Consider the following 11564-nt stretch of genomic DNA (forward strand, 5'->3'; position numbering starts at 1 on the left):
GTCGCTAGTCGTTTAATAAAAAAGTCGTTTAATGGAATGAATTTATGTACTGAAAACGTTCGGGAGGGATTTTGACCGGTCGTTTAATACAAAAATCGCTTAATAGAGGTGGTCGCAAGTACGATGTCGACTGTAGTTTGATAGGGCTTACAAAGTAGATGATCCCTATTATTTTGGGGGTTACTAGTTAAAAGGTCAAGGTCACTGGGGCCTGAACATGGAAAACTGTATCTGATCAATAACTTGAGAACCACTTGACCCAGAATGTTGAAACTTCATAGGATGATTGGACATATAAAGTAGATGACCCCTATTGATTTTTGGGTCATTTGATCAAAGGTCAAGGTCAGGGACCAGATCATGGAAAATGGTTTCCGATCAATAACTTGAGGATCATTTGAACCAGAACCTTCAAACTTCAGGATGATAGGACTTACAGAGTAGATGACCCTTATCATATTTGGGGTCACTTGAGCGAAGGTCAAGGTCACAGGGGCCTGAACATGGAAAAAAACAACTTTCTGATCAATTACTTGAGAACCACTTGACCCAGAATGTTGAAACCTCATAGGATGATTGGACAAGCAAGGTAGATGACCCCTATTGATTTTGGGGTCCCTAGATCAAAGGTCGAGGTCACAGGTGCCTGAACATCAGTTTCCAATCAATAACTTGAGAAACGCTTGACACGGAATGTTGAAACTTCAAAGGATGATTGGACATGCCAGGTAGATGATCCTTATTGCAGCCAACTATCAGTGTCTCTTTGACTTTCGCTCCAGTCCCCTATTGACTTCTTGCCTATTACAACTATGCACTGGGGGAGACATGCACTTTTCTGCAAAAGCATCTTCTAGATTAGAGAGAGCTTAGTTGTAAATGAAAGTCAAAATAAATTGGTCGTGTGTATTCACCAGACAATATTGTCTATGAAGCCCTCAATCCGGTGCAGCACCTCCCTCATATATAGTAACAGCTGTATAACTGGGAGTCTTCTACATAGAACTGATAAAGCAGTTCATGGTGTCTGCATACAACCCCAATAAAAGATCATTGTAAAATCACATCAAAATATTAAGGTAATGATCTCCAGATTTTGACAAAAATGATCTTTCTTTAAAATTAAAATTCGGTCATATTATGAACATTAGAACATGATTTTTGATTCTAAACTATCTTAAAAATGCCAAATCATTAAGCATGCCTGAGTCGGGAATCGAACCGGGGCTGCCGCAGCAATAAAAATTTTCCTGCATTCTTAACCATTACACCACAGAAGAATACGTACTGAATGTTCATTAAATGCTTTATGATTAACGCAGTTTACCTCCGGTACCCCTGTACAAACGCTTTTCAATTTAGAATGGAAAAATTAGTAAAAACAATTAATTCTTATAAATGTGTCTCCATAACATATAATCTGTCAGTAACTAAGTTTCAATTTTCTGATATCTAAAATTTTTCTTTTTGTTGTTGTACAATATGGAGGTCAGTGCTTTTAAGTAAATGCATTTCTATAAAGAAGAATACATTTTATCAATCATCATGACATCTATGGAAAGGAATTAATATAAGCATTTACTTGCTTGTTTTCCAATCAAACATTTCACAAATGTATTTGGCACATGTATTTGATTATGTAACTTTATCGAAAGAAATAAAAATATGTTTAAACTAATCATCATGACAAGCCTAGCTGTCAAATATTTAAAGTCACTTGTGTCCATTTATGTACTGAAAGGTATAATTTTATAGATCTGTAATTTTCTTCCAACTTGTATCGAATTTGACAGTGCAAGTTTTGTCCCACTTTTGGAAATGCACATCACTGTCGGGAGATCCATTTCTACTGCCAGTGATTCAATTATTTCCCCAAACTGTGATAACTGTACAACAGTATCTTTCCCAGTGCTACAAACAAATACACAATCCTGGGGACCAAAAGCTACTCCGCCTGGTTCCCGAATTCTTTCATCAGTAATTATAATTCTGTCATTATTCCTTGTGTCGTAGATATATACCTTTTCTTCAAGCCTGTCTGTTATCGCTAGCCTTCTAGTGTTCCTATCAAAAGTACATCTGCTGTCGTCAATGCCCCATTCTTTCTCAGGCAGCTTAATTCCGAGATGTTTCTCTGTTCCAGTTTTAGACAAAATGGATACTGGAGTCTGGACACCATACCTACCAACTACTAGATTCTCGCCGTCAAATAATGACACTGAGTATGGTTTGCATTTCAAGTCTGTTACCATTTCATGCATTATATCATTTTCATTACTAACTGCTACAGTTACAAGAGAACTGCTACTTGTCAAAAGAAGTTCATTGTCTGGCAAAGAAATCACATCATACAAAAAATCAGTGTGCTTGTAACTTTTCAACGTTTCTAACTCTTTGTTCATGATTAAACAAGTGTCATTCATGTTATCAACAACAGCTAATCTACCATCAGAAAGGAACGCTAGACCTGTGTAGTTTGGCAAATGTTCCTGGCCATCCATTGCTTGCACATCAATAGATGCAGTAAACTCCAGATGGACTTTCCTTATGTCAGGAATTTCTTCAATCTCTACCTTGATTTCATGTGTCTTTAATTCACCAAGCATGTCAGTAGAGTTGATGATATCATTCACACTTTCTGCCGTTTCAAAACATAGATCTGGGTAATTCAGCTCTTTAAAGCATTTTTCAGACTTCTTGATTTCTTCTGCAAGTTGTGACTCTTGTTTCTGCAATGCGATGAAAAGCTGCGATGCCGATCCGTGCTTCTGAACAGATTCTAAAGTTTGAACAGAACTATCAACAGTAGATATCAATGTATCACATTCATCATAATACAGCTCGAACGATTTCAAAGTTTTCTGTTTTACTTCTTCTGCATCTGCCATTATCTTCGCTCTTGTTTCTTCCAACATCCTTATGATCTGCTCGTGATCAAGTTGCATCTTTTGACTCATTGATTCAATCTTGGATTCCATTTCCCGTCCCCTTTGCTGGAAAAACGACTTCACACTGCTTGCTTTCATTTTCAAACTTTGCATCTGCATTAACATATGAGCCTTTGTTTCATTGTTGTCCTTTTCTGCAATCTCAAAAATTTCGGCAACTTCATTACATTTTCTATGTTTGATAATAGCACAAGAACTGCAGCACAGCTTCTTTTCATCAATGCAGTAAAATTCTATTTTCTTATTGTGAGCTTTACATAGATCTAATTCATCAGGAATTATTCTTACAGTTTCTTTCTCTGAAATAGCAACGATTCTGTGGTTACGAATACCTTCAATTTTGTAATGTATTTGTTCGCAGTCATCACAAATTTCATTTTTACATTGTATGCAGAATTTGGTAGCAGTTTTACATGTTTTATCATTTGGGCATATTTTGCACATTTTTTCATCTCTACCCTTCACATTTTCCAATGATGCCAATACCTCTTGCAATGCATAATTTCCGGGAAGTGCCTTTGACCATTTTTCAGGCGGTGTATCTACAGGTGTAACGGCCGTAACCTTCCTACAAAGAGGACATTCTACGCCATCTTTAAGTTGATCTGCTGATTTCTGCTTCAACACAAACTGATGAATACAAAGTTCACAAAAAGTATGTGCACAAGTTAAAGACCTTGGGTCATGGTATTTCTCAAAGCAAACAGGACAGCATAATCCAGTATTTTCCTTTATCGAGTCCACCGACTTCTCTGCCATTGAGTTTCAGCTTAGTCTGTAGAATAAATACAACACTGTGGAATAAATACAAAATACCATGAAATAAAGTCATTACATAATTTTGTTATTACACAAGAGTAAATTAGAAAAAAAATTCAACGGCATCGTTTTAAGTGACTTGGTCAATAATCTAACATCTTAATGTTTCAGTACGAGAAGCTAACATGTGATAAAACAAAATATTACATTTGTCTTTCCATACTGAAGTCATTAATCTTTTTGAAAAAAAAAGATAAAATGCTTGGTAGAGCCTCGCATTATTATTTTATTATTTCATTCAACTCTAACATGTGTAACAAATTCAATATGAAAAGACACTCATTAGATCTACATGTAATATCCTCTAAACTGAATTTTATATCATGTCAAGTAATGATTGTCGTGCACCATACCACTGTTCAAATATTAACTCTTAGCATGCTAGATAAATTGTCGTCTGCTGGAAATGTCGTCTGCTAAAATTGTAAAGTTCATTCAATTTGCTCCAAAATTGGAAGAAATATTGTCAGAGTAGCAAACAGCTTGGAACCTGATCAGACGCCGATTTTAATCGGCGTCTGATCTGGTTCCAAGCTGTTTGCAAAGGCTGTTAAATTCGCCTGCAGCAGGCTAAGAGTTAAATTGAAATACAACCCATCAAGTGTTATGAACATGATGATTAGATACGAGTTTTACAAAAATCTGTGTATTGAACATAATTTGCAAGATCAGGATATTGTGTTTGCTGTAAGTAAACATCTCAGTGTTGATAATTAAAACATATTTTGAAACAGGAGTCTAAAGGGAGGTTTCCACATAGTTCTGGCCCAATCCTTACAATTAATAACATAAGGCCAAATTAAGTTTATAGTAAAATAATTAGCAACGCAAATAAGACACTAATATCACATACGGACTCTTCTACATCAAACACTACCGTAAGTATTTAATGGCACAACATATATTAAGTAATCTTAGTGTTCCTTTAAACATGTGGAATATTATTTGAGTGTGTTAATTAAGAACACCTCAAATGACTAGGTAAATGTCAGGGTGTAAGCCACATTGATCACATTTAATTAAGACCTTTTGAAAAGAAAAAAAAACACATTCAAGAGTCTTGTAAATACCGTTACAGATATTTGTGCCTAGATTAAATGAAGCTGCCAGCTAGAGAAAAGCCTTGTTCATCTGACGTTCAGGTTTCGCCGTTTTTCGGACTGATATTGTTTTCTTTTATTTTTAAACTCGGAAATAAGAAATCACATATCAAAAACGATCTCGATATCTCTGTCATGACTAATGATATTGGACTACGACAGAGGTAAAACTGGGACATTTCAATGGGACATTTAACTGCTTACGTGGACTTTTTTCCTGTCTAATAACACGTTTTACTTTCAATGCAGTTTTCTGCATGTAACTATTCAGTATTAAAAGAAACAGGTGGCTCGTTTGAAGTTTTGCTACTTGTTTTTCCTGGTAAAAGATGACAAACCCACTAGACAGCATGTGATAGTAACCTATCCCGTTGAAAATAATCTATCCTATAGTTCATGGATCGATGCCCTATCTATGTGGCAGTTATATTTTTTTTAGACTATGGAGTAGAATAATAGTTTTGACTATTGACCCGGGCAAGCGATTCTGTTTAAGTGTTTTATCACATGAAATTTAGCTCAGCAGAAGCATGTAAGTTTTGAACTACTGACCAGTCAATGCACAGGAGCCTGAAATTCTATCTATAATGCTCCAAAATGGCTTAATATAAAAATTACCCCTCCTATATATATAAAAAAAGAATATATATAGGAGGGGTCATTTTTATATTTAGCCATTTTGGAGCATTACAGATAGAATTTCAGGCTCCTGTGGTCAATGACATGAACTATCTATAATATAATATAGTCAAAATAATTCGATGTTTAGATTGTTTTATATTTGTGACAGGCAATTATTCCTAGGATCGCGTCAAATAAGTTAGACTAATATAATAATATAGACCGGCGATTTATATAGAGTCATGTAAAGGTTCCTATATATAGCTTTGGGTAAGTCATTTTGTGTGGGATATTTTCAGCCAAAGGAGCCTGCACCAACCACTTCCAGGCGAAACTGTCCAATTCATACTAAGTTACTAACCAATAGTATATAGTAGATCTATACAGTGCTTTAGGGTATAGAGGATAGGTTGATAACTTTTGTATTTAGACTTGAATTATTGTATAAATATTCATAGCATTCTTTTACTGTCATGCAGACAGACATTCTGACATACATTTTAAATGTTTGCCTGTTGTAGTATCTATATATATTATGTCACCAAATGAAAATCGAGGCTATCCCTTTTAATACTGACTAAACGAGTTTGTATGTAAAACACATCAGTGAATGAAAAGCATTTGTAAGAAATTTAAAAAGCTGAATGTTTTTGAAAAGAGAATACATTATTATTTTGATTTATAGTAAAAAAATCTTGGGAAGTTTGTTCAGACGTGGATTTTAAACTAATAATGGAAAAAAATGACCAAAGCTATCCTGTACACCCTAAACCAGCACATATGTAAACAATGGCATGGAGAGAGAAAACAAACATAATTTCTATTAAAAGCTAAATGTTTTGAAAGGTCCCCAGCAGGGGTTTGACTATATGGAAGATAGATAGATAGATAGATAGACAGACAGATAGATAAGAATGGCTGTTTTTTGTTTGATATACATAAAAAAATTACTAAATTTCATTTCTTTGAATGGGAATGCAGGAAAAAATAGTTCGCTATCCGCTATACCCTAAAGCACTGTACTGGGTCTGTATATAATTATACACAGGCCCGAGTATCGGACTTGGGACAAAAAATATGACCAGATTAAATCCTTGTTTTCATCCTAAATGTGTCGAAAATGAAAAATATACAGTAAAATATGAGCCCCCTTCAAAAGATACATATGTCTACAGTAGACATATGTATCTTTTGAAGGGGTACCATATTTCACAACATATTTTTTCATTTTTGACTCATATATTTTGTCCCAAGTCCGATACTAGTGCCTGTGTAATTATATAGACCATTTCCATCAAAAGAACAATATCTGACCCCTGATTTTATTTTGGCCAAATGCTGTATCAACACAAACATTCAAAATTCTTTGAAGGAGTATTAAACAACAGATAAAACATGAAAAAATATCGCTTACCTTTAAATTAAGCGATGAACTGCACTTCCGGGGCGTGTCTGCATAACAAACCGAAACTAGCTTTGTGACAAACGGCGGCGGGTGGAAAGGGGAGTTAACTAAGCTATCTGAATGTATCATTATTGTAGCTGTGTCAAAGCCGTTTGATACGAGTTGAACCTTAGCCAGACTACATTCAACATCACATGATATTTACAGTGAAAATACTGTTAAAATATCACGGGTTACTTTTGTTCGGTCTTCGGTTTCATTGTCATGCAGAAACATAGATCTATATATACTAGTAATAGGGGCGATGTTGGCGGCAGACAGATGACGACTTTTTTTAAAATTTATTAATTGATGGTAGACTTCAAGCTCATTTTCGCCAGGAGTGACATAGTCAAGTTTAGCATTCTGTTTAGTATTTAGTTTATAGAATATTTTTTGTGCTCAGTGCGAAAATGTATATTTTTCTTTATCTATATACCGTTACAATAGTTTCGCGTTGTGCCCTCTATAAAACTTAACTTGGCTTTGAAAACATCTTGGATATTTTACCTAAAAACTTAACTTTTTTACAATGTAAGTTTAGAACTATGAACCATATATTCCCTGATTCCCTACTGATCCCTCATCATCATGTTTATTATCATTAATAGTATTAAAGTATATAACGCATATGTTCTCATACAGAGCTTTGTTTGCTGGTTTGTTTGTTTTGGGTTTAACGCCGTTTTTCAACAGTATTTCAGTCATCGGTGGGAAGTGAGCAGTTAGCAGTTGCAGTATTTACAGCAGTTAACTGCAACAACTGCTAGCATTTACAGCAGTTAACTGCTAGAACTGCTGGCAGCTACAGCAGTTAACTGCTGGCAGCTGCAGCAGTTTACAGGTACAATTGTCAGTTATTGTCAATAAAAGGGAAATTAATCATAAAGAATTCCTCGGAATTGCATCCCCTTATAATTATCTTTCACTAAAACGAAAGTAGGGAATTCCAAAGATTTTAATAGTTTCGTATGGAATTGAAAAGATTTTAATAGTTTCGTATGTGTCCCGGGCACTAATTTTATATATAAGGCGTATATGCATTTTACATGCATGTTTATTCAAGTAGTTATTTATCATTATAGCAGAACAAAGGAGACGTAAAAAGAATAAACATAATGTATGACAAGAAACCAAATGAGTGCGGATGCGTCAAAGTCGGACCAGACTGCAGACATAGTACTAGAGACCAATCAATTACCCAAATAATAATCCTACCTTACATTTACATTTACACCTGTATGACGAAAATTAAAAGGCGGAATGCAGTAACTGTATGGTTATAAAAACTTAGTGATAAGTCATTTCATTTAAATATCCATTTTCATGGTAAAAACTGAAAAGTTTTTGCTTGTATTTATATATGATCTGTGATATGGACTAAATAAAATTATATCAAAATTTCAGCTGAAATAGTGATTTGAATTTATTTTATCAGTCTTAAAACACATTGTGATATCATACATATGCATGTACTTGACAATTCTTTTGAATTGACATATTATTTAAAGTTTTTTTCTGCAATAATCCAGTTATAATTTTTTGGGGATTAATTATTTATCAATCTTTAGAAAGGTAGGACTATCTGCAAGAGCAGGTACATTGAAATTAAAAAAAGAAGTTTCAGAAAATCATCAATATCATGCTTGAAAATGATCAGATCAAGACTTGAGTGTTTAATTCGGTCTTGAATTATATATATATATATATGAGCAATGAACGTTATTTTTTTTAAAATTGTTTTTCATTTTTCGGGGTCCAGTCCCGCAACAGTAAAAGAAACTGGGGTGCCACCGGGTGGGCGTTGTAGAGAGGGTGGACGCCCGACACGCCCGGGTGAAGGCCATCCTGGTTAAGGTCTGGTTTCCGAGCAAGGGTGGACTCAGGAATGCTCGAAAACGCTATTTCGCCTCCAGCAGTTGATTGCATGGCCGTAACCGTTGAAGAACTAAGGTTTTAGGGTCACTATGTCAGAGTTCAAGGTCATAGGGGCCAGAACATTGGGAAACCGTTTGCAATCCATAACATAAGAACCAATTGACCTAGAACTTTGAAACTTAATTTTATGATCGGACATGCCAGGTTGATGATCCCTATTTATTCACCAAGTCAACCAAACGTGTCTCTTTGAATCCTGCTCCTGTGTCCTATTTTGACTTGCGTACTTCTAATGTTTCAGGGATAATCGTCGTCTAGTTTTGACTGAAGACACCATGCTTTCACTTCCAAGGACGGGTTTTCAGTATATAAAGCTATATCTCGTTGCGTATCTCTCACTCAATAGCATTAGGCTAGTGGGTTCATATATTACCGTCCCCTCCCCCTCCCCCACCCCACCCCCAAAAACAATATAAGATAAAATGAGTCTAGGTAAATAGAATGATTACAGATGTCATCACCAAAGTATAATTTACGTTAGATTTTGTAATGATTTCCTACTGTATTTCACATGGTCTCCCGTTTTATCTATTGATCACCCTAGTTGTGGTGAGGATTCACGCTTTTTTTCAGCCCACTTCCTGGAAAAAAGTAAGATTAAGGTGTTGTCGCGACCCCAGAAGAGCTTGAACCTACAACCCCAGGATCGAAAGGCAGACACCTTAACATTGACCCCGTTTCAAGTTTTTTAATCAATCACTTGCCAAAATTAACTCCATGTGATCTCTACTCTTGAGTGTCTTTTAATGCCAGGCAAAAGACAAAACCACATTGGAACTGCAACCAGTGAAATTCGAACCTTGACTTAGTTCCGCGCAAACGATATAAGGAGAAAAAAGACAACATTGTTCCGACAAGGTATAAGTTACGTACTATACCAATGTAATATCATAACAGTTACATTAATGTAAATACAACAAAAACATATTGATGAGTAGAAGTCTTATTCTATAAAAAAGCATTATAGACCCAATAATTCTATTAATTAAGTACCAGAGACGTAATAAATGGTGTTGTATGCTGAACAGATTGAAATAATTCGCGCAACAATTTAAAACTTTGGCATATTTTTCAATATCAACCAACATGATTCTTTTAAAAAAGTTTTTTTGTGTGTGTGAAAAGCTGATCAGAGATTAACAAGTGTAATATGGCTTTCATACGCAACCTACAGTAACAGTTGCTCTGTGAATGTTAACTTGTTACTCCAAAGTCATGCCCTCATCTGTGAAAGCTGAAAGAAATGGAACAGCCAGTATCATATGTATTTTTTCAAATGCAGCGTATAGTAACATTAGCTCTGTAAATCTTAAATTTTCTCCAGATTGATACCGTCACCCTGCCCTAACCAGTGAACCGAATCGGCAGTGTGACCCCTCAAAATGTAGATCACACCATACATTTCAACGATATATCTTCCACGGTAGAGAGGGGCAAACACAGAAGTCACAGCAGCCCGACATTAAAACATGCTTGTAATGCGATTTCTATATTAGCTGCGTTGAGTCGTATACGGGTGCGTTTTGTGAAAAGCTGATCAGAGATTAACAAGTGTAATATGGCTTTCATACGCAACCTACAGTAACAGTTGCTCTGTGAATATTAATTTGTTACTCCAAAGTCATGCCCTCATCTGTGAAAGCTGAAAGAAATGGAACAGCCAGTATCATATGTATTTTTTCAAATGCAGCGTATAGTAACATTAGCTCTGTAAATCTTAAATTTTCTCCAGATTGATACCGTCACCCTGCCCTAACCAGTGAACCGAATCGGCAGTGTGACCCCTCAAAATGTAGATCACACCATACATTTCAAAGATATATCTTCCACGGTAGAGAGGGGCAAACACAGAAGTCACAGCAGCCCGACATTAAAACATGCTTGTAATGCGATTTCTATATTAAACACGTTCCATTTGCAGTTGACAGTTTCCATACTGTCAAGTTGTGACATAAACTAGCCCAATTGGGAATCAAATACGTTTTGTCATGAAATTTTGAATTAGTATTTTCTTTACCTGTGACATCATTCTGAGGATATATCAATTTCTCACCAGTCTGTTACAATGGGAATGAAGTATTGCGAGTTTGTTCATGAAAAGGGGACTGGTGCTATTCCATAATTATACAAAACGAAACTTGCAGGTCAACAAGTTCTGTGTCAGCTAGCGAAATTTCTTTAAGCATATCGGACATTTTGGTGTATCGAGTTTGAGATAAGATTATGAAAATAAAATAGTGGAACCTTTGGAATGAAATTGTTATAGCGGAATTCCGCTAAGGCGTAGACTTCTGCTTATACATCACTTGACTTGGAAGCAGACGAAACAGTTTATTTGACTCGATAGCGTAATTCCGCTAACGAACATTTAACATAGATTATATGAGTTAACGGAATTTTCTAAGACAAGCTAAGCTGGTCAAACATTATAAAAATAGAAGTTAAGGTTTACTGTTTCAATGTAAATACTGTAGCAATGATTGAACTCTTCACTCGTTTATACTACATATTTTATTACACTTTTTTTGGGAAAAAATACGCTTTTTCCTGTGCCAAATTAAGGCCGTAACTTGTCTGAACCCGAAATGTTTTGCTTATTATTACAAATAGGGGGCGGGGTTTTTTTTTTTTTTTTTTTTTTTTTTTTTTAAAAAATTTTCCTTTAAAAATTGAAAAGAACGATCCGGGGCGAAA

At 35.4% G+C, this 11564-nt stretch overlaps 1 protein-coding gene across 1 annotated transcript; it reads right to left on the reverse strand.

Annotated features, from left to right (window-relative positions):
- Positions 1 to 1399: 1399 nt before the first annotated feature.
- LOC123554900 (E3 ubiquitin/ISG15 ligase TRIM25-like) lies at positions 1400 to 6994 on the reverse strand. The gene is made up of 2 exons (XM_045345319.2): positions 6903 to 6994; positions 1400 to 3723 (listed from the first exon to the last, which is right to left on the reverse strand). Exon 2 carries the CDS (start codon positions 3705 to 3707, stop codon positions 1728 to 1730), a length of 1980 nt encoding a protein of 659 aa, XP_045201254.2. The 5' UTR covers positions 3708 to 3723; positions 6903 to 6994; the 3' UTR covers positions 1400 to 1727.
- Positions 6995 to 11564: the final 4570 nt, after the last annotated feature.

The sequence above is a fragment of the Mercenaria mercenaria genome, chromosome 7 (assembly GCF_021730395.1).
Source record: "Mercenaria mercenaria strain notata chromosome 7, MADL_Memer_1, whole genome shotgun sequence".
NCBI lineage: Eukaryota > Metazoa > Mollusca > Bivalvia > Venerida > Veneridae > Mercenaria > Mercenaria mercenaria.